The sequence below is a fragment of the Oncorhynchus kisutch genome, linkage group LG24 (genome assembly GCF_002021735.2).
Source record: "Oncorhynchus kisutch isolate 150728-3 linkage group LG24, Okis_V2, whole genome shotgun sequence".
Lineage (NCBI taxonomy): Eukaryota > Metazoa > Chordata > Actinopteri > Salmoniformes > Salmonidae > Oncorhynchus > Oncorhynchus kisutch.
This window is the reverse complement of record NC_034197.2, coordinates 33,591,517-33,615,794: the sequence shown is the minus strand read 5'-3', so window position 1 is coordinate 33,615,794 and position 24,278 is coordinate 33,591,517. Positions and strand designations below refer to the sequence as shown.

At 47.3% G+C, this 24,278-nt stretch overlaps 1 protein-coding gene across 1 annotated transcript in view; it reads left to right on the top strand.

The window, feature by feature from the left end:
- LOC109882212 (ERC protein 2) overlaps positions 1-24,278 on the top strand; it is a 69,027-nt gene that overhangs the window by 30,717 nt on the left and 14,032 nt on the right. The window contains exon 5 of the mRNA XM_031803662.1: positions 4,950-5,117. Coding sequence (XP_031659522.1) covers positions 4,950-5,117 — 168 coding nt within the window. The remainder of the gene's footprint in view (positions 1-4,949; positions 5,118-24,278) is intronic.

The following is a 24,278-nucleotide window of genomic DNA, read 5'->3' as shown; positions in this document are numbered from 1 at the left end:
TACTGTTTTTCTGTCATGGGCCTAGAACCTGTCTAACGTTTAGATGTTACAATTATAGTTGAAAGTGTATTTTTACTAAGGTGTTGTCTGGTCTGTTACATTGGTCAGAACTGTTGACCCAACTCAATAGGTGGCCTGTCACAAACCTGTGTGTCTTAGGTCCTGATTGAGGTGTTCCCCTCATTAAACAGTAACTGGTATAGTGTCTTAGGTCCTGATTGAGGTGTTCCCCTCATTAAACAGTAACTGGTATAGTGTCTTATGTCCTGATTGAGGTGTTCCTCTCATTAAACAGTAACTGGTATAGTCAGCAAGTAGTGCCATTTTAGCTAACCCTAGTTAGCAGGTATTACAACAATATACAATATAGTAATATAGTAATGCTACTGTATTTAGACAATAGTATTTTTTTAGGGCAAATTAAACACCAATTACTCTAATATTATCTGTTGGTTTGGGATGATTCATTTCACAGCAGATGTATTCAAATACATGTATTTGAATGGATGTCATATGGCACGTTGTTGACATACTCCCGGATAACACACACGCTGTCTGACTACAACTCATCACAACAACCAGAGACAACCAACTGCACCGTCCTGCTCCAGGAGAGAAGAAAAACTGTGCAGTTAGCATGTTGTCTGTATTTCCTTCCAAAGCAGGTTCAGCATTGTGTTTAGAAAGGTCCATGAGGTAGAACATAAGAAGCAACACCCAGGTCACTGACTTGACTGTGTGAGCGAGTGAGTGAGTGAGTGACCGACCGACCAAATTACTTACTTGGCACTCCGGTACCGCTTGCCATGCGGTAGCAGAGAGAACAGTCTATGACTAGGGTGGCTGGAGTCTTTGACAATTTTTAGGGCCTCCCTCTGACACCGCCTGGTATATAGGTCCTAGATGGCAGGAAGCTTGGCCCCGGTGATGTACTGGGCCGTATGCACTACCCTCAGTAGTGCCTTGTGGTCGGAGGCTGAGCAGTTGCCATACCAGGCAGTAATGCAATCTGTCAAAATGCTCTCGATGGTGCAGTTGTAAAACCTTTTGAGGATCTGAGTACCCATGCCAAATTTTTTCAGTCCCCTGAGGGGGAATAGGTTTTGTCGTGCCCGCTTCACAACTGTCTTGGTGTGCTTGGACCATGTTAGTTTGTTGGTGATGTGGACGCCAAGGAACTTGAAGCACTCAACCTGCTCCACTACAGCCCCGTCGATGAGAATGGTGGCGTGCCCGGTCCTCCTTTTCCTGTAGTCCACAATCATCTCCTTAGTCTTGATCACATTGAGGGAGAGATTGTTGTCCTTGCACCACATGGTCAGGTCTCTGACCTCCTCCCTATAGGCTGTTTCATCGTTGTCGGTGATCAGGCGTACCACTGTTGTCATCAGCAAACTTAATGATGGCCATGCAGTCATGAGTGAACAGGGAGTACAGGAGGGGTCTGAGCATGCACCCCTGAGCTTTGTATCATGCCTGCCTAAGGGTTTGTAATGTCCATGCTTTATAAGGCAGAAGGTATAATTCCTGACCTGTTACTTTGTACAATACTGTGGTATTCTCATGCTCTCTGGTACTTTTGAATGTGGTCTCCTCATATAGTCTCCTAGTTGTTTATTGGACCCAAAGCCGACTCGAGGTTTTATACCTTTGCAGATTCGGCTGCCAGAAAAACTTTTATGATGAAACGTGAAGCAGAAAAAGGGAGGTGAAGACTAACAGTGCTGGTGTTTTCTTTAAACCGCTGTTTTACTTAGCAAACCAACGTCCAAAAAGCAGATTTGGCTGTCATTAGAAATATGAAAGGGGAGGTGAAGTGGGGGAGCGTGTGTGCAGGGGTGTGTGTGTGTGTGTGTGTGTGTGTGTGTGTGTGTGTGTGTGTGTGTGTGTGTGTGTGTGTGTGTGTGTGTGTGTGTGTGTGTGTGTGTGTGTGTGTGTGTGTGTGTGTGTGTGTGTGTGTGTGTGTGTGTGTGTGTGTGTGTGTGTGTGTGTAGGTGTGTGTGTGTAGGTGTGTGTGTGTGTGTGTGTAGGTGTGTGTGTGTGTGCGCGTATATGCGCAAGACTGTGTTTGTGTGTCCAGGGCTGCACACATACTATGCATGTATGCGTATGTGAGAATGATAGTGTGTATGAATGAGTGTGTGAGAATGATAGTGTGTATGAATGACTGTGTGCGCATTTGCATCTCACTTTGCCAAGAATTAATAGTTTTGCAACCACGAAATCTTGAAAACATATCAAAACCTTTTTAAATGATCTGGTGTTGAGTGAGGGGCTGGGAGGCTTACGCTGGGGTTTGGAGAGATAGGGCGATGGATGTGTTTTTAATTCATCTATGCACCGGCACGCCTCGATGCAATCTCCCCAGTCCCCCTCGGATTCGGATTGAGCCAGGCCGGACTGGACTGCTCCCTCGCTTTCTTTCTCTTCCTCCCATCTCTCTTTCTTTGTCTCCCCACCTCTCTCTCTCTGGGCTGATCTATTCCCGACTCCCCCTCTCTGAGCCAATGAAACACTGTAATTACAAAACAGAATGTCCACGCCAGCATCCAATAGCTCGGGCCAAACGAGTCCCTGGTTGCCGTGGAGACAGCAGGCATTCTGTTTTGCGTGTTGTCACAGAGCAGCGTGGCGTTGAGAAATGTGGGATGGACCCCAAAAACAATGTTTGGCGGGACTGGAGGGATCCCAACCCCTCTGTTTCTCCTCACAACTCACACCTACTGATGTACACTGGAAGAATCCTAGGAAGAGGGAGGGAGGGAGAAGGAGAGGGGGGAGGGAGAAGGAGAGGGGGGAGGGAGAAGGAGAGGGGGAGGGAGAAGGAGAGGGGGAGGGAGAAGGAGAGGGGGAGGGAGAAGGAGAGGGGGAGGGAGAAGGAGAGGGGGGAGGGAGATAGAGATGGGGATGGAGAGATGGCTTTCATCACTTCACAAGATCTCCCTGTCTCACCAGAGAGAGAGAGAGAGCGAGAGAGAGAGAGAGAGAGAGAGAGAGAGAGAGAGAGAGAGAGAGAGAGAGGCCTTTAGTCTCCACAACATACATTTAGCTCCATATCCATCATCTCAGCAGTGTATATGTTGACAGAGAGCTCTACAGTGCATTACTGGGTGAAGTAGCATTTTCACGTTCACTGAAGGAGATGACGGTAGTTTCAACGTGCTACAGTGATTACAATATCTACCAGGAGGTCTACCCCTCCTCACTCTCTCTCTCTCTCTCCTTTCCTCTGTCTCTGTGTTTCAGGGAATGTGATTCTGTCCCAGGCACCTAGGGCGTGCTATAAGAGGGTATTACCATTCAGAGACTAGTGTATCACAGCTTAGTGAGTGATCTGAGGGATTTCCTGCTCACCGACGCTTACACATTCTTTCTAAATTGCTCTTTGCCAGGTTGGGGGGGGGGGGATTAGATACTCACACACACATAGACAGGCACTCTCTCTCTCTCTCTCTCTCTCTCACACACACACACACACACACACACACACACACACACACACACACACACACACACACACACACACACACACACACACACACACACACACACACACACACACACACACCTGAGATGTCCAGTCCAGAGAGTCGGATTAGGGGTGTCAGTGCAGTGTGTGAGTGCCAGGGAGAGAAGAACAGAGCAGGCCTTAGTAGCAGGGTCTGGGACACTGCCAGCCAGGTAATATGAGATACATACTTTCCCATCTTACACCTGGGGGTACCAGCCTGGTGCTAATGGCTCTGAGAGAACCTCTATCACTGCATGTTACACACACACATGCTGTATCTTCTCTCTCTCTGTGGAAATGCCCTGTAAAGTCTCTGAAAGATGTTCCATCAAACCCTTAAAACATTCACACCATCTCCTCTGAGCCCAGGCTTGTTAAAATGCCCGATAACAAGTTCACATAGACGGACACACGCACACAGACAGACAGACCTTGGAAGTTGAATTAAACAAGGTTAGCCTGGTTTCACATGGCGCTGATGACTACCCAGCAGCAGTAGCACGACTCCATGGCAACACAACCTGTTCATGTAATCAGCACTAGCAGTCTGACACTCTGACAGCCAGCTCAGAGTGAGACTCTAGACACTACAATGTGGAGAAATGTCCAAAGAATGTTGATGTTAGGCAGTGAGGATTGATACCTGTACAGTATATGCCCAATAACAACAGAGAACCCTGTGGTCTGTGGTACATACTGTGGGTTCATATAGCTAATATACTGGAATAAAGAAGTGGATATCTCTCTCTCTGTCGCTCTCTCTATCTCTCTCCCTCTGTCTCTTTCTCTGTCTCTCCGTCTATGTCACTCTCTCTTTCTCTGTCTTTCTCTGCCTCACTCTGTCTCTCTCCTCTCTTTCTGTGTTTCTGTCTCCCTCCTCTCTTTCTGTGTTTCTGTCTCCCTCCTCTCTTTCTGTGTTTCTGTCTCTCTCCTCTCTTTCTGTGTTTCTGTCTCTCTCCTCTCTTTCTGTGTTTCTGTCTCTCTCCTCTCTTTCTGTGTTTCTGTCTCCCTCCTCTCTTTCTGTGTTTCTGTCTCCCTCCTCTCTTTCTGTGTTTCTGTCTCCCTCCTCTCTTTCTGTGTTTCTGTCTCTCTCCTCTCTTTCTGTGTTTCTGTCTCCCTCCTCTCTTTCTCTGTCTTTCTCTGCCTCACTCTGTCTCTCTCCTCTCTTTCTGTGTTTCTGTCTCCCTCCTCTCTTTCTGTGTTTCTGTCTCCCTCCTCTCTTTCTGTGTTTCTGTCTCCCTCCTCTCTTTCTGTGTTTCTGTCTATCTTTCTCTTTCTCTTTCTGTCTCTGTCTGTCCATCCTCATGTCTTTCTGTCTCTCCTTTCTCTCTGTCTTCTTTTATGCTGTGGTTGTTACATTGTAACCTTCTTCATGCCCGACACGATTGTTCAATAAGAGCTAGTTTAATCTGAGCCCTCCTATCTCTCTCTCTCCCAGGTGGATGCGTTGCGTGTTCGTCTGGAAGAAAAGGAGTCCTTCCTCAGTATGAAGACCCAGCAGCTCCAGGACCTGACGGAGGAGAAGGACACGCTGGCCGGAGAGATCCGGGACATGAAGGATATGCTGGATGTTAAGGAGAGGAAGGTCAACATCCTGCAGAAGAAGGTGTGTGTGTGAATGTGACTAGCTGTTCTCCAATAGTGTTAATTACAACTAATTAGCCCGCTAGTTTGGGGAGTCACCACTGAGTATGACCCCGGAGACATCCTTCTCTCAGCACACACACACACACACACACACACACACACACACACACAAGCACACACACACAGAAACACACACGCTACCTGAAGTGTAGGTTGAAGAGGAAGCCAGTCAAACGATGTACCCTTAGGAGAGGAAGTCGGCCCTGTGAGAAGGTCTCATACTTATAGAGCTGTTTATAACTTTATTCAATTGAATTAAGTGACTACAGTATTTGTTGACATCACATCATCACTAATGCTGATGGGTCCCTGACAGGACAGAGAAGAAAGGCGCACTCATATCCATCCTAGTTTGATATAAATGAGCTCGTTAGGCAGTGGGCGTGAGACAGAGCCCATGGGTCGAAGGTAAGAGGCTAATTAGGAATGGCTACATCAGATAGTGACTAAAGGGCATCTTTACTCATACATAAGGCATGGACAGGAACCCATGGACAGGACCCCCCCCCCCCCAACCTCTATTAACCCCATTAAACACAGCAAGGGAAAGCGACGGAGGAGGAAAGAGGCAGTAGAGGGAGAGTAGAGAGGAACCTTTACGTGTGTGTAATTGGCCCATAGAGGACAGGAACACACACCAGGTGGCCATGGGTCTGTCTGCAGAATGAACCTTATAAAAGCTTCTGAAGCCATGCATGTGTGTGTGTGTGTGAGGAGTGACATCACAGCGACATGTTTAGACAGTCCTGTGTACAGTAGCCCTGTGAAGGCACAGATAGACTGACTTAGCCCAGACTAAAGAACTTGTCCCAGGTGTTCCAGTCCATTACTCCCTGACTAAACACTCTGCACTGCATAGGAGGAGCCCTGCCTTCTGATTGGTTTGCCAAACTTCCTGGTTCCCATAGATCCATGAGGGCTGTAATTTACAGTGTGGTCCCTGGGGGCGGGTCAGAGAGAAGCTGAGGGTCACTGCTAATTTCCTCCCCTTCTCTGGGGTCCATCACTCATAATTGGCCCCTGGTGAAAGACTTCTTCCCTGAAATAAAGCAACAGGAGAGGAATAGAAGAGGCCTCGACCTACCCTAACATGTCCCCACCTTATTGATTGACTGACTGAATGGCCGGCTGACTGAATGGCCGACTGACTGACGGAATGGTCAACAGACTGAATGGCTGACTGACTGACTGACTGAAAGGCTGACTGAATAGCTGGCTGGCTGGCTGGCTAACTGACTGAATAGCTTACTGACTGAATGGCTTACTGACTGGCTGACTGTTTTACTGACTGACTGACTGAATAGCTGGCTGCCTGACTGAATAGCTGGCTGACTGACTGAATAGCTGGCTGACTGACTGAATAGCTGGCTGCCTGCCTGAATGGCTGAATGACTGGCTGAATGACTGGCTTACTGACTGGCTGACTGACTGAATGGATGACTGAATGGCTGACTGACCAACTGAATGGCTGACTGACCAACTGAATGGCTGACTGACCGGCTGACTTGCTGAATGGCTGACCGAATGGCTGAATGGTTGAATGGCCTATTGGCTGAACGGCTTGCTGACTGGCTGGCTGGCTGATTGAGCGGCTGGCTGACTGAACGGCTGGCTGACTGACTGGCTGAATGGCTGACCGACTGAATGGCTGACTGATTTGCTGACTGACCAGCCGACTGACCGGCTGGCTGACCGACTGACTGAATGGCTGACCGACTGAATAGCTGACTGACTGTCTGACTGACTGGCTGACTGACTGGCTGATTGAATGGCTGACTGACTGTTTGGCTGGCTGAATGACTGGCTGGCTTACCGACTGACCGAAACGGCTTGCTGACTGACCGACTGAATGGCTGACCGACTGTACGGCTGACTGACCGGCTGACCGACCTAATGACTGACCGACTGGCTAACTTGCTGACCGACTGACCGGCTGGCTGAATGGCTGACTGACTGTCTGACTTCTTAATTTTTTGGAGCTGTTTGACTGACCTGAATGGCTGATTGACTGACTGGCTGACCAATTGAATGACTGGCTGAATGGCTGACTGACCGACTGACTGACCAGCTGACTTGCTGACTGACCGACTGGCTGATTGGCTGACCGACTGACTGACTGGCTGACTGAATGGCTGGCTGACTGACTGTCTGACTTTTAATTTTTTTTGTTTAACTAGGCTGACTGACTTGCTGACTAAATGGCTGACTGACTGGCTGGCTGAATAACTGACTGAATGGCTGGCTGACTGACCGGCTGACTGACTGACTGAATGTCTGACTGGCCGACTAACTGAGTGACTGACTGAGTGACTAAATGATTGAATGACTTGCTGGCTGACCAACTGAATAGCTTGCTGACTGACCGACTGACCGAATGGGGCAGCAGGGTAGCCTAGTGGTTAGTGCGTTGGACTAGTAACCGGAAGGTTGCAAGTTCAAATCCCCGAGCTGACAAGGTACAAATCTTCCCAGGCAGTTAACCCACTGTTCCTAGGCCGTCATTGAAAATAAGAATTTGTTCTTAACTGACTTACCTGGTTAACTAAAGGATAAATAAATAATAAATGGCTGATTGGCTGACTGAATGCCTGGCTGACTGAATGCCTGGCTGACTGAATACCTGGCTGACTGAATGCCTGGCTGACTGAATGCCTGGCTGACTGAATGCCTGGCTGACTGAATGCCTGGCTGACTGAATGCCTGGCTAACTGACTGGCTTACTGAATGGCTGACTTGACTGGCTGGCTGGCTCTTGTAGTTGTGTAACTGTAAGTGCAGCCTACACTGTGTTAGATGAACAGTATCACACTACCCAGCTGTGTCTCTCATAAAGGTCTCATCCCTCCAGGCCTCTCCGGACTAACAGCAGCAGCCCCAGTCAGTCCATTAGGCTGTAAATCACTGAGAATGTGTTCCCCCTGCAGAGAGAGAGGGAGCAGATATCTAAACCAGACAGTCACACACACACTCTCACACACACACACACACACACACACACACACACACACATTGGCTGACATGTCACAGATGCAGGCCAGCTCTGGAGATGATATGATGCATCTCTGTGGGTCCGGCAGGCTTACTCTTCCCCCTGGAAACAACCCCAATCCAATGCCCACCCAGAGTGTGTGTTTGTGATGATGACGGGTTGGCGTGTGTGTGTGTGCGTGTTTGTTTGTTTGTCCTGGCATCGTTTTCTCTCCATCCAGTGATGTAGAGGAAGAACACAGTGATGACTGTTAACATGGTTATAACATATATTAAAATGCCAAACCAGTCCAGGACACTAATTAAACACACACACTCACATCCTGACATTTGAACTACAGGTGTGAGTACAGAATATATGGGTACAATAGAGGATCTAGCTCGCCTGCACTCAGCCTGTGCTGCTATAATCAACTGTGATTGGGTTCTGAGGGGCTAACCAGCCGATTGGCTAAAGTGCCCTGCTTTAGAACCTACTTTAGAGGAGGACTGCAATCACCTTATAATGTGTGATACTTAACATGCTGCAGAAATAACTGCCAGCTGAAACAGGAAGAGAGAGGAAGAGAGAGAGAGACCACAGCCAAGACTTGTTAATATTCTGAATCAGCCTTACCATTAAACAAATCATTTACTCTTAAATATTACAACATAGCATTTTAAAGTATTTACCATGTTCGAAATGGTATACTGTACAGCCATACAGTAGGCGCTGCTGCAGTGCCAAAAGTAAGATAAAGTTACCCTTATACTCTGATCTAAGGACAGTGTGCAATACCCCCTAATGGTTAAGGTTAGGATTTATCCCCCTAATGGTTAAGGTTAGGATTTATCCCCCTAATGGTTAAGGTTAGGATTTATCCCCCTAATGGTTAAGTTTAGGATTTATCCCCCTAATGGTTAAGCTTAGGATTTATCCCCCTAATGGTTAAGTTTAGGATTTATCCCCATAATGGTTAAGTTTAGGATTTATCCCCCTAATGGTTAAGTTTAGGATTTATCCCCCTAATGGTTAAGTTTAGGATTTATCCCCCTAATGGTTAAGTTTAGGATTTATCCCCCTAATGGTTAAGATTAGGATTTATCCCCTTAATGGTTAAGCTTACGATTTATCCCCATAATGGTTAAGTTTAGGATTTATCCCCCTAATGGTTAAGTTTAGGATTTATCCCCCTAATGGTTAAGTTTAGGATTTATCCCCCTAATGGTTAAGTTTAGGATTTATCCCCTTAATGGTTAAGCTTAGGATTTATCCCCTTAATGGTTAAGCTTAGGATTTATCCCCCTAATGGTTAAGTTTAGGATTTATCCCCCTAATGGTTAAGATTAGGATTTATCCCCCTAATGGTTAAGTTTAGGATTTATCCCCCTAATGGTTAAGGTTAGGATTTATCCCCCTAATGGTTAAGGTTAGGATTTTGGGAGGGTAAGCTGATCCTAGATCTGTAACTGTGGGAAACTTGTTATTGGAGCGAAAGGCCACCTTAACATGGTTGTTTGTCCCCACCCCAGCAGTAGATCGTACTCCCATGAGGTCATAGTTTACATGTGAAGTCTGGACGAATCATTTATAATGGTCAAAGATTTTATTTAGAATTAAGAAAACAGTATTGTAAATACATTAAAGAACGAGTGGGAGAGGGTTGTGTGAGCATTGACGCTGACGTAGCTGAAGGCCTGGACAGAGAAACGTCTGTTTTACCCCTGGCCTGTACTACTGTGACCAATACATAATGATGCATTTATTTATTTATTTGTTAATTTTCGTTATTTCGGGGTGCTTGGACACAGTGGCTCAGTTGTGGTGTGGTTTTGGCGTACATGTGTTATTCATGTTCAAACATTACGGTTGTCTCCATCCATATTCATGCTTCTAGAAGCCAGACGGTCTGTATGGAAGTATAGTATCCTGTATCACATTCACCTCTGTAGGACACACCACCAGTAGGACACACACACTCACTCTGGGTTGACTTGTGTAGAGCACCTACTCAGCCCAGTCAAACCTCTTCTCTGTTCTAGAACCCCAATGGTGGAATCTGCCTCCCCCTGAATCTAGGACAGCAGAGTCCCTGCACATCTTCCCCCTGAAGCTAGGACAGTCCCTGTACATCTTCCCCCTGAAGCTAGGACAGTCCCTGCACATCTTCCCCCTGAAGCTAGGACAGCAGAGTCCCCGCCCATCTTCCCCCTGAATCTAGGACAGCGGAGTCCCTGTCCATCTTCCCCCTGAAGCTAGGACAGTCCTTGCACATCTTCCCCCTGAATCTAGGACAGCAGAGTCCCTGTCCATCTTCCCCCTGAATCTAGGACAGCAGAGTCCCTGTCCATCTTCCCCCTGAAGCTAGGACAGTCCTTGCACATCTTCCCCCTGAATCTAGGACAGCAGAGTCCCTGCCCATCTTCCCCCTGAATCTAGGACAGTAGAGTCCCCGCCCATCTTCCCCCTGAATCTAGGACAGCAGAGTCCCTGTCCATCTTCCCCCTGAAGCTAGGACAGTCCTTGCACATCTTCCCCCTGAATCTAGGACAGCAGAGTCCCCGCCCATCTTCCCCCTGAATCTAGGACAGCAGAGTCCCCGCCCATCTTCCCCCTGAATCTAGGACAGCAGAGTCCCTGTCCATCTTCCCCCTGAAGCTAGGACAGTCCTTGCACATCTTCCCCCTGAATCTAGGACAGCAGAGTCCCTGCCCATCTTCCCCCTGAATCTAGGACAGTAGAGTCCCCGCCCATCTTCCCCCTGAATCTAGGACAGCAGAGTCCCTGTCCATCTTCCCCCTGAAGCTAGGACAGTCCTTGCACATCTTCCCCCTGAATCTAGGACAGCAGAGTCCCCGCCCATCTTCCCCCTGAATCTAGGACAGCAGAGTCCCCGCCCATCTTCCCCCTGAATCTAGGACAGCAGAGTCCCTGTCCATCTTCCCCCTGAAGCTAGGACAGTCCTTGCACATCTTCCCCCTGAATCTAGGACAGCAGATTCCCTGTCCATCTTCCCCCTGAATCTAGGACAGCAGAGTCCCTGCACATCTTCCCCCTGAAGCTAGGACAGTCCCTGCCCATCTTCCCCCTGATGCTAGGACAGTCCCTGCACATCTTCCCCCTGATGCTAGGACAGTCCCTGCACATCTTCCCCCTGGAGCTAGGACAGCAGAGTCCCTGCACATCTTCCCCCTGAAGCTAGGACAGTCCCTGCACATCTTCCCCCTGATGTTAGGACAGCAGAGTCCCTGCACATCTTCCCCCTGAAGCTAGGACAGTCCCTGCACATCTTCCCCCTGATGCTAGGACAGCAGAGTCCCTGCCCATCTTCCCCCTGATGCTAGGACAGCAGAGTCCCTGCCCATCTTCCCCCTGATGCTAGGACAGCAGAGTCCCTGCCCATCTTCCCCCTGATGTTAGGACAGCAGAGTCCCTGCACATCTTCCCCCTGATGCTAGGACAGCAGAGTCCCTGTCCATCTTCCCCCTGACACTAGGACATCAGAGTCCCTGCCCATCTTCCCCCTGACACTAGGACATCAGAGTTCCTGCCCATCTTCCCCCTGACACTAGGACATCAGAGTCCCTGCCCATCTTCCCCCTGACACTAGGACATCAGAGTCCCTGCCCATCTTCCCCCTGAAGCTAGGACAGTAGAGTCCCTGCACATATTCCCCCTGACACTAGGACAGTAGAGTCCCTGCACATCTTCCCCCTGAAGCTAGGACAGTCCCTGCACATCTTCCCCCTGAAGCTAGGACAGTCCCTGCACATCTTCCCCCTGAAGCTAGGACAGTCCCTGCACATCTTCCCCCTGAAGCTAGGACAGCAGAGTCCCTGCACATCTTCCCCCTGAAGCTAGGACAGTAGAGTCCCTGCACATCTTCCCCCTGATGCTAGGACAGTAGAGTCCCTGTCCATTTTCCCCCTGATGTTAGGACAGTAGAGTCCCTGCACATCTTCCCCCTGAAGCTAGGACAGCAGAGTCCCTGCACATCTTCCCCCTGAAGCTAGGACAGTAGAGTCCCTGCACATCTTCCCCCTGAAGCTAGGACAGTAGAGTCCCTGCACATCTTCCCCCTGAAGCTAGGACAGCAGAGTCCCTGCACATCTTCCCCCTGAAGCTAGGACAGTAGAGTCCCTGCACATCTTCCCCCTGAAGCTAGGACAGCAGAGTCCCTGCACATCTTCCCCCTGAATCTAGGACAGCAGAGTCCCTGCACATCTTCCCCCTGACACTAGGACAGCAGAGTCCCTGCACATCTTCCCCCTGACACTAGGACAGCAGAGTCCCTGCACATCTTCCCCCTGACACTAGGACAGCAGAGTCCCTGCACATCTTCCCCCTGACACTAGGACAGCAGAGTCCCTGCACATCTTCCCCCTGACACTAGGACAGCAGAGTCCCTGCACATCTTCCCCCTGATGCTAGGACAGCAGAGTCCCTGTCCATCTTCCCCCTGACACTAGGACATCAGAGTCCCTGCCCATCTTCCCCCTGACACTAGGACATCAGAGTCCCTGCCCATCTTCCCCCTGACACTAGGACATCAGAGTCCCTGCCCATCTTCCCCCTGACACTAGGACATCAGAGTCCCTGCCCATCTTCCCCCTGAAGCTAGGACAGTAGAGTCCCTGCACATATTCCCCCTGACACTAGGACAGTAGAGTCCCTGCACATCTTCACCCTGAAGCTAGGACAGTCCCTGCACATCTTCCCCCTGAAGCTAGGACAGTCCCTGCACATCTTCCCCCTGAAGCTAGGACAGTCCCTGCACATCTTCCCCCTGAAGCTAGGACAGCAGAGTCCCTGCACATCTTCCCCCTGAAGCTAGGACAGTAGAGTCCCTGCACATCTTCCCCCTGATGCTAGGACAGTAGAGTCCCTGTCCATTTCCCCCCTGATGTTAGGACAGTAGAGTCCCTGCACATCTTCCCCCTGAAGCTAGGACAGCAGAGTCCCTGCACATCTTCCCCCTGAAGCTAGGACAGTAGAGTCCCTGCACATCTTCCCCCTGAAGCTAGGACAGTAGAGTCCCTGCACTTCTTCCCCCTGAAGCTAGGACAGCAGAGTCCCTGCACATCTTCCCCCTGAAGCTAGGACAGTAGAGTCCCTGCACATCTTCCCCCTGAAGCTAGGACAGTAGAGTCCCTGCACATCTTCCCCCTGAATCTAGGACAGCAGAGTCCCTGCACATCTTCCCCCTGACACTAGGACAGCAGAGTCCCTGCACATCTTCCCCCTGACACTAGGACAGCAGAGTCCCTGCACATCTTCCCCCTGACACTAGGACAGCAGAGTCCCTGCACATCTTCCCCCTGACACTAGGACAGCAGAGTCCCTGCACATCTTCCCCCTGACACTAGGACAGCAGAGTCCCTGTCCATCTTCTGAAAACATCTGAAACCCTACCTCTTCAAAGAGTATCTTAAATAAGACATCTCAGTCTTTTCCTACTATCCCAACTAGCACTGACTTTGCTGATAACTTCTTTATTTGTGGACAAATGTACTACGACTGTGATATGTTGTTGTCTCACCTAGGTACAGTGTCTTAAGATGAATGCACTAACTGTACGTCGCTCTGGATAAATGACTCAAATGTTAATGTCGAGTTTTTCTTTAGGTCATTCTGCTATACATACAGAGCAGACTGTGTTAGTGTAGAATCTAGATGTTAGTGTCTAGCAGGTTTAATAGTGGATCACCTTACGGGCGCAGCTCTTTGGCAACATGGGACACTGTCTCCAAGATGATTCTTCCTGGCAGCTCTGTCATCGCTTGCTCTGGCCTAGTTTCATTGGACGCCTTTGATACTGAAAGAGAGAGTAATAGAGACTGTCCCTTCACCTTTCCCCCCCTCACTTTTTTCTCTGTCTAGATTATCTCTACTTGACTGTCCACATACCGTACGTTCCATTTTTCCTTTATTCTCTTTCTCTGTGTCTCTACGATCTCCCCGTATCTTATGTTTCAGTTTCTCTTTGTCTTTGTCCTGTGTTGTGGTCTTTACAACATTGTACAGCTTGGAATACCTGAATAAACTCTCTGGGATTATATGTGGAATATAAAACTGTCAAAGTCACTCTTCCTAACTTCCTACATACCTCTATTTTCTCAGAAAGAACCCTTATTCTCCATCTCCTTCTCTCCCGCTCTCTCCTGCTCTCTCTTGCTCTCCCTCTCTCTCTCTCTCTCTCTCTCTCTACACAACATGTTTTACACCAGCTCAGGACAATCTTGGTCAGTGTTGAGTCCCATCCATATGGATGGGTAGGGGACATCTAGCAGTGGAGGCTTCTGAGGAGAGGAGGGCCCATGAAAATGGATTGAACGGAGCGGATGGAATGTCATCACACCATGTGTTTGATGTATTTTATACCATTCCACCTATTCCACTCCAGCCATTACCATGAGCCCGTCCTTCCCAATTAAGGTTCCACCAACCTCCTGTGACATCTAGTGTGTTGGTAGTCTGATCTATATGGATGGGTAGGGGACATCTAGTCTGATCTATATGGATGGGTAGGGGTCATCTAGTCTGATCTATATGGATGAGTAGGGGACATCTAGTCTGATCTATATGGATGAGTAGGGGACATCTAGTCTGATCTATATGGATGAGTAAGGGACATCTAGTCTGATCTATATGGATGGGTAGGGGACATCTAGTCTGATCTATATGGATGGGTAGGGGACATCTAGTCTGATCTATATGGATGAGTAGGGGACATCTAGTCTGATCTATATGGATGAGTAAGGGACATCTAGTCTGATCTATATAGATGGGTAGGGGACATCTAGTCTGATCTATATGGATGGGTAGGGGACATCTAATCTGATCTATATGGATGAGTAAGGGACATCTAGTCTGATCTATATAGATGGGTAGGGGGCATCTAGTCTGATCAATATGGATGGGTAGGGGGCATCTAGTCTGATCTATATGGATGAGTAGGGGACATCTAGTCTGATCTATATAGATGGGTAGGGGACATCTAGTCTGATCTATATGGATGGGTAGGGGGCATCTAGCCTGATCAATATGGATGGGTAGGGGACATCTAGTCTGATCTATATGGATGAGTAGGGGACATCTAGTCTGATCTATATGGATGGGTAGGGGACGTCTAGTCTGATCTATATGGATGGGTAGGGGACATCTAGTCTGATCTATATGGATGGGTGGTGGACATCTAGTCTGATCTATATGGATGGGTAGGGGACATCTAGTCTGATCTATATGGATGGGTGGTGGACATCTAGTCTGATCTATATGGATGGGTAGGGGACATCTAGTCTGATCTATATGGATGAGTAGGGGACATCTAGTCTGATCTATATAGATGGGTAGGGGACATCTAGTCTGATCTATATGGATGGGTAGGGGACATCTAGTCTGATCTATATGGATGGGTGGTGGACATCTAGTCTGATCTATATGGATGGGTAGGGGACATCTAGTCTGATCTATATGGATGGGTAGGGGACATCTAGTCTGATCTATATGGATGGGTGGTGGACATCTAGTCTGATCTATATGGATGAGTAGGGGACATCTAGTCTGATCTATATGGATGAGTAGGGGACATCTAGTCTGATCTATATAGATGGGTAGGGGACATCTAGTCTGATCTATATGGATGGGTAGGGGGCATCTAGCCTGATCAATATGGATGGGTAGGGGACATCTAGTCTGATCTATATGGATGGGTAGGGGACATCTAGTCTGATCTATATGGATGGGTAAGGGACATCTAGTCTGATCTATATGGATGGGTAATGGACATCTAGTCTGATCTATATGGATGGGTAGGGGAGATCTAGTCTGATCTATATGGATGAGTAGGGGACATCTAGTCTGATCTTTATGGATGAGTAGGGGACATCTAGTCTGATCTTTATGGATGAGTAGGGGACATCTAGTCTGATCTTTATGGATGAGTAGGGGACATCTAGTCTGATCTTTATGGATGAGTAGGGGACATCTAGTCTGATCTTTATGGATGAGTAGGGGTCATCTAGTCTGATCTATATGGATTGGTAGGGGACATCTAGTGTGTTGGTAGTGTGATCTATATGGATTGGTAGGGGACATCTAGTGTGTTGGTAGTGTGATCTATATGGATTGGTAGGGGACATCTAGTGTGTTGGTAGTGTGATCTATATGGATTGGTAGGGGACATCTAGTGTGTTGGTAGTGTGATCTATATGGATTGGTAGGGGACATCTAGTCTGATCTTTATGGATTGGTAGGGGACATCTAGTGTGATCTATATGGATTGGTAGGGGACATCTAGTGTGTTGGTAGTCTCATCTATACTGCTCAAAAATATAAACGCAACATACAACAATTTCAAAGATTTGTCTGAGTTACAGTTCTAATGAGGATATCAGTCAGTAATCTATGGATTTCACATGACTGGGAATACAGATATGTGCTCCTCAGTGGCGCAGCGGTCTAAGGCACTGCATCTCAGTGCTAGATGCATCACTACAGACACCCTGGTTCGAATCCAAGCTGTATCACAACCGGCCATGATTGGGAGTCCCATAGGGAGGCGCACAATTGGCCCAGTCGTCCGGATTTGGCCGTTGTAGTCCGTCATTGCCAATAAGAATTTGTTCTTAACTGACATGCCTATTTTAAATGAGGTCAAATAAAAAAATATTAATTTGTTGGTCACAGATACCTTAAAAAATGGACTTCACACTGGGCCTCAGGATCTAGTCATGGTATGTTGTGCATTCAAATTGCCATCGATAAAATGTAATTTCTTTGTTGTCCGTAGCTTATGCGTGTCCATACCATAACCCCACCGCAACTATGGGGTCTCGCCCACACGACACTATACACATGATCTGCGGTTGTGAGGGAGGTTGGATGTACTGTACTAAATTCTCTAAAATGATGTTGGAGGCGGCTTGTGGTAGAGAAATTAACATTCAATCCTCTGGCTACAGCTCTGGTGAGCATTCCTGCTGTCGGCATGCCAATTGCACTCTCCCTCAAAACTTGAGACATCGGTGGCAATGTGTTGTGTGACAAAACTGCGCATTTAGAGTGGCCTTTTATTGTCCTCAGCACAAGGTGCACCTGTGTAATGATTATACTGTTTAATCAGCTTCTTGATATGCCACACCTGTCAGGTGGATGGATTATCTTGGCAAATGAGAAATTCTCACAAACAGGGATGTAAACAAATTTGTTCACAACATTTGAGAGAAAAAAGCTTTTTGTGCGTATGGAACACATCTCAGTGCATATGGAACACATCTCAGTGCGTATGGAACACATCTCAGTGCGTATGGAACACATCTCAGTGCGTATGGAACACATCTCAGTGCGTATGGAACACATCTCAGTGCGTATGGAACACATCTCAGTGCGTATGGAACACATCTCAGTGCGTATGGAACACATCTCAGTGTGTATGGAACACATCTCAGTGTGTATGGAACACATCTCAGTGCGTATGGAACACATCTCAGTGCGTATGGAACACATCTCAGTGCGTATGGAACACATCTCAGTGCGTATGGAACACATCTCAGTGCGTATGGAACACATCTCAGTGCGTATGGAACACATCTTAGTGCGTATGGAACACATCTCAGTGCGTATGGAACACATCTCAGTGCGTATGGAACACATCTCAGTGCGTATGGAACACATCTCAGTGCGTATGGAACACATCTCAGTGCGTATGGAACATTTTGTGGATCTTTTATTTCAAGTCATGAAACATGGGACCAACACTTTACAAGTTGCATTTCTATTTTTGCTGTGCATATGGGTGGGTAAGAGAAGGCTAGTGTGTTGGTAGTCTGATTCATATGGATGAGAAGCTAGGAGAAGTCTAGTGTGTTGGTAGTCTGATTCATATGGATGAGTAGCTAGGAGAAGGCTAGTGTGTTGGTAGTCTGATTCATATGGATGAGTAGCTAGGAGAAGTCTAGTGTGTTGGTAGTCTGATTCATATGGATGAGTAGCTAGGAGAAGTCTAGTGTGTTGGTAGTCTGATTCATATGGATGAGAAGCTAGGAGAAGGCTAGTGTGTTGGTAGTCTGATTCATATGGATGAGTAGCTAGGAGAAGTCTAGTGTGTTGGTAGTCTGATTCATATGGATGAGTAGCTAGGAGAAGTCTAGTGTGTTGGTAGTCTGACTCATATGGATGAGTAGCTAGGAGAAGTATAGTGTGTTGGTTGTCTGATTCATATGGATGAGTAGCTAGGAGAAGTCTAGTGTGTTGGTTGTCTGATTCATATGGATGAGTAGCTAGGTATAGTCTAGTGTGTTGGTAGTCTGATTCATATGGATGAGTAGCTAGGAGAAGGCTAGTGTGTTGGTAGTCTGATTCATATGGATGAGTAGCTAGGAGATGGCTAGTGTGTTGGTAGTCTGATTCATATGGATGAGAAGCTAGGAGAAGGCTAGTGTGTTGGTAGTCTGATTCATATGGATGAGAAGCTAGGAGAAGTCTATTGTGTTGGTAGTCTGATTCATATGGATGAGAAGCTAGGAGAAGGCTAGTGTGTTGGTAGTCTGATTCATATGGATGAGAAGCTAGGAGAAGTCTAGTGTGTTGGTAGTCTGATTCATATGGATGAGAAGCTAGGAGAAGGCTAGTGTGTTGGTAGTCTGATTCATATGGATGAGTAGCTAGGAGAAGTCTAGTGTGTTGGTAGTCTGATTCATATGGATGAGTAGCTAGGAGAAGTCTAGTGTGTTGGTAGTCTGATTCATATGGATGAGAAGCTAGGAGAAGGCTAGTGTGTTGGTAGTCTGATTCATATGGATGAGTAGCTAGGAGAAGTCTAGTGTGTTGGTAGTCTGATTCATATGGATGAGTAGCTAGGAGAAGTCTAGTGTGTTGGTAGTCTGATTCATATGGATGAGTAGGTAGGAGAAGTCTAGTGTGTTGGTAGTATGATTCATAAGGATGAGTAGCTAGGAGAAGTCTAGTGTGTTGGTTGTCTGATTCATATGGATGAGTAGCTAGGTATAGTCTAGTGTGTTGGTAGAAAGGAATATATTTATCCAGTGTTGGAGCTGTGTTTTCTGAGAGTGTGTTGGGAAACATATACAGTATCTGAGCCAGACAAAGGCTTCTCTCTCCACTGATAGCCCTCTGTAAGGGTCTCCTTCTCCCCTGGTATTCAGTCACACTTTTTGTACAACACTTCATTCACTGTAATGTAAAGGCTAGCAAGCCACCATGTTGATAATCAGCAAGCCATAAAACAGACAAAGGACGTTGATGTGGAAACGATCAGAGACATAGACAGATGTTGGTGGTGTTCTGTAGATAGGTTATTTAAGTGATTAGTTGTCTGTGTGGCCTTTCCAAAGTACTCCAGTGGGTCACAGATCCCTATAGATCAACTGGTGTCGTCAGATCAGGAGAGATCCATGATGAAGGCACCAGTGCCTTTCATCCTATAATAGTTTCCATCTGACCAACCACATAGAGAGCAGAGATGGGAGTAAAGTAGTTGAAGTCCCTCCTGTCGCCTCGACAGCCTTAGCTCTAATAATGTGGGGTTGATGGGGAGGTTGAGGAAGTATGATTAGCCATAGTATGGTTGATATTATAGCGCGTTCATCAGGAGTAACCTAGCGATGTTAGCCTGAGTTCATCCTGACTTTCAGTCACCCCAGGGGCATCGATGGGGTTTGCAGACAGGTAGCAGGCAGTGGGTGATGGTATGAGGCTATTTCTAGTCATAACAGATGTAACAGAACTAAGATGATATCCCAACCCTCATAGCCATATTACTGCAGGTTAGACGATGTGCTCCTGTTACTGTATTTTCATATTACTGCAGGTTAGACGTTGTGCTCCTGTTACTGTATTTTCATATTACTGCAGGTTAGACGTTGTGTCCTGTTACTGTATTTTCATATTACTGCAGGTTAGACGTTGTGTCCTGTTACTGTATTTTCATATTACTGCAGGTTAGACGTTGTGTCCTGTTACTGTATTTTCATATTACTGCAGGTTAGACGATGTGCTCCTGTTACTGTATTTTCATATTACTTGTAGGAGCTGTGGGGTGGAGGAGAGATGGACATTGGTGTAACCCATGCGGTTCAATCCAGCGGTGTAACCCAGCGAAGTACAGTAACTCAGAGGGAATAACCCAGTGGAATAACCCAGTGGAATAACCCAGTGGAATAACCCAGCGGTATAACCCAGTGGAATAACCCAGTGGAATAACCCAGTGGAATAACCCAGTGGAATAACCCAGTTTGAATAACCCAGAGGTATAACCCAGTGGAATAACCCAGTGGAATAACCCAGCGGTATAACCCTAGCACTACATAGTATTCCATTTTGGAGCGATGGATATGCTAGAAGTAACTAAAAGAGAGGAGAGGTAGAGGTGGACAGAGAGCAGCTGTGGTCCCAGCTGGGTGGCCTAACTTCCTCCTCCCTCCCTCCCTCCCTCCCTCCCTCCCTCCCTCCCTCCCTCCCTCCCTCCCTCCCTCCCTCCCTCCCTCCCTCCCTCCCTCCCTCCCTCCCTCCCTCCCTCCCTCCCTCCCTCCCTCCCTCCCTCCCTCCCTCCCTCCCTCCCTCCACTGGATCAAAGCTCTGGCAATTCCTCTATCAAAAGGAGAGGAAAAAGAAAAGAATGAATACTAATGGTGCTGGGAGCGGAGAAGTAAAGCATTTGGGTAATTACCCAGCAATCACTGCAGCATTCCACAGCTGAGGGGGCAGAGATAGGGCCCTGAGCTTAAAGAGCAGGGACAAGGATCAACTCAAAATGCGCACACACACACACACACAGACACACACACAGACACACACACACACACACACACACACACACACACACACACACACACACACACACACACACACACACACACACACAATGATGGTTCAAATTTAACTGCCACATATGTTATCCGTCTTCATCTATGTGTCAGGTATCTCCTGTTTCCCTTCTTTCGAGTCCAACGCTGTGAAAATAAAGGCTGCCTTCTGCTTTCTCAGACAGTGTGTGTGTCTGTGTTCCTGTGTTAGTGTCTAATTGATATGTATGAATGCAATGGAGGGTGTGTGTAAGGTTTATGGAGGAATGTGGGGGGAGAGGGGGAGTATGTCTGGTTGTCATGTGTGTGAGGGTGAGGCAACCCCCGTTGTCTGAAAATGGACGTCAGTTTATGTTAATTGTGTGTGTGTGTGGCCCTCAAGGGTTAGCAGTATGTTACTTCAGAATATCTCCATATGTTATACTGGGAGAAAAGAGAGACAGAGAGTTGGGACTGGCGGTCTGTCTGGGTGTATGTGTCTGTCTGGGTGTATGTGTCTGTCTGGATGTGTGTTAGTTTGTCATTGAGTGTCTGCTTGCATGTTTGTGTGTATGACACAGAAAGGCTTTGTTTTTCTAAACACGACGTGGTAGTTACCAGAGGATGTTAGGGGGTCATGGAGGAAGCAGCTCAGGCTGTCACAGGCCCACCTCCTAATCGGACTGAAGCCCGTAGAAAATTCTGTCTCTCTGAGTTGCTCTCTTTCCCAGACTCCCAGACCTTTTTCCATGACTTTGTGGTTGGCAAGGCTCTGGCTGCTGGCGTGACAACACTGTGCGCTGTCAAGGTGCTGCTCATTCTGGTTGTAGGCCATTGGTGGTTTGGCGTCGGTAGGCAGATATACATTTTATAGGCAGAGCACACACATGCACATATACATGCCATGCAGTATTGCATGTGGACATGCTCACACAAAGGCCTCTGCTGTAGTATTTATGGTGTGTTCATACGCTGTGTCCTGCTGGCTATAGTGTAGATGGATAGTCAGCAGGTCCATAGGCCACAGATCTCAACAGTCTATACTCCATCCCTCCACCAGAGGAACTGTTATTTAAAGACCCTTTATCTCTCAACATCCTACAATTCCATAGCAGGATGCTTTGAGAGACAATGATTGAATCGTCTTCCCGCTGCTCTCCCCTCCCTCTCACGGGCTCCACTCATCTTATGATGTCATGGCGTTCTGTCGTTCTGGTCCATAGCGGATGAGTAATGTGTCCTTGAGCGAAGGAGCATGACATCACAAAGGTCGGGCGAGTGAAACAGAGAGAGCGGTGTCATTCTCCAGTGGAGTGTTTCAGCCCTGGGGTTATGGTAGCAATGACCCCGTTGTCAACTTCCCAGGTCTCTCTGTCAATAAAACACATTACATCTGACCATGTCACCACAAACAAACGTCTGTCTGACAAAGGTTTTGTCTGTAGAGGCGTTGGAATATTACGCTGTTTGAAATGTAATATACATTGAGATACTTCAGATTCAGAAATGCTTCAGCTGAAGGTATAGTTGACAGCCATCTTTATTCAAGGAGACTCAGTAAACCTAGACAGACATTCCATCTGGAGTAGCACAGTGTTGCCACTGGAGGGCAACAGCTCACAGTATGTGGCCAGAAGAGGTTGTCCAGACAGCTAACCATATGTCCTGGGACATATGAGCATGGCTGGGTCCCAAATGGGCCAAGAGTGTGCAAAGCTGTTATCAACGCAAAGGGTGGCTACTTTGAAGAATCTCAAATATAAAATATATGTTGATTTGTTTAACACCTTTTCGGTTACAGCATGATTCCATGTGTTATTTCATAGCTTTGTGTCTTCACTATTATTCTAGTATCCATTTATGAGTAGAGAGAGAGAGAGAGAGAGAGAGAGAGAGAGAGAGAGAGAGAGAGAGAGACAGAGAGACAGAGAGACAGAGAGAGAGAGAGAGAGAGGACCTCCATCAGCCTAACCTGTTGCATCATTAAAACAAACATGTGGTCTGAAAGGTCACGGGATTCTATCAGGTTATTTTACCATGCATCCAAACTAGCCCTCTGTGATGACACACATCCGAGAGGCCTTTCCCTAGAGGAAGTCAAGGAGGACCAGTAAACCTCTGGAGTGTTGGGAAACTGGACATCAACAACCTCTCTGAGAGCGTGTGTGTGCGTGCCCGAGAGAAAAACATGGGTGTAATGAGAGAGAGGAGTGAGAACAATAGATCTTGTTGAACTAATGCAGTTGAAAGAAGCTGTACATTCTTCCTAATCCAACAAATTGATCTGGATCCCACTGTTTCCAATTATACTACTGAGTTTCTGTGACCTAGTTTTCCTCTACTGTAGGTAAGAACACCTCTTACCTACACTTCTAGGGGAGAATACCGTGTTATGTCGTTCAGTTTGTGGTCGTGGTTCTTGTCCCAGTCTCTGTAAGTGTGTGTGTGTGTGAGTGTGTGTATGTGTGTGTGTGTGTGTGTGTGTGTGTGTGTGTGTGTGTGTGTGTGTGTGTGTGTGTGTGTGTATTTCTCTTCCAACCGCCTGGGTGAAGGCTGCCATCTTATCATATTTGCAGAGGTTATGACAAACCTCAATAAAAAATGATTGCCTTTCAAAAAGAAGACCAATTATTGTTTGGTATTTTTATTGGTCCAAGAAAGTTTTTAAAAATACAAAGATTGCATTTTTACTGTCGTCACGCTTTGCTCCTTGTTCTTTTGTGTGTTCTGCATAAATTCATTCTCTGAGGACCGGTTCCCAGTTCAGAGTTTACATAGAGCACTTAGCCCTACCAGGTCATCTGAGTTTGTGGTTCTGCGCCGTCCAGACAGAGGTCCTTGTAGATCAAGACTTCACCAGAGGAACCAGACGTGATACTGTTTCAGATGCTATGTCTCCTATGACATTAGAATTCCTGACAGATATGCTCTCTCTAATCATGAATGTGCGCTGTGTAATCTTAAACCCCATACAGTGGCGGTTGGTTGGGTCAGGAACTAGTATCTAGTGTGGCTGGTTTTAGCTGGACTGTCAGGGTTGAGGTCAGGGGCCGCTAGCATCAATCCCAATGTGGACGGGGACCTGTCTTTGTCCTATCGCTGTGTCGATGAAAGTTATCCCAGTCGTAACAACATGTCTGTAAACAGTGGTGAGGCCGTGTGGGAGAGGACAGAGACTGACGTCGTAGTGTTGATGTTACAGTGCCTACCTCACTGACTGCTCCATGGGAGTCACACGCCTCTACTGTAGCTGGTCTGGAGGAGTGGCGTTGTGTGTCATGGAAGAGGGACAATGGTGTGTAGTTGGTTTGTACTGTAGTTGTACAAAATGTGTAAAAGTGACAGAATG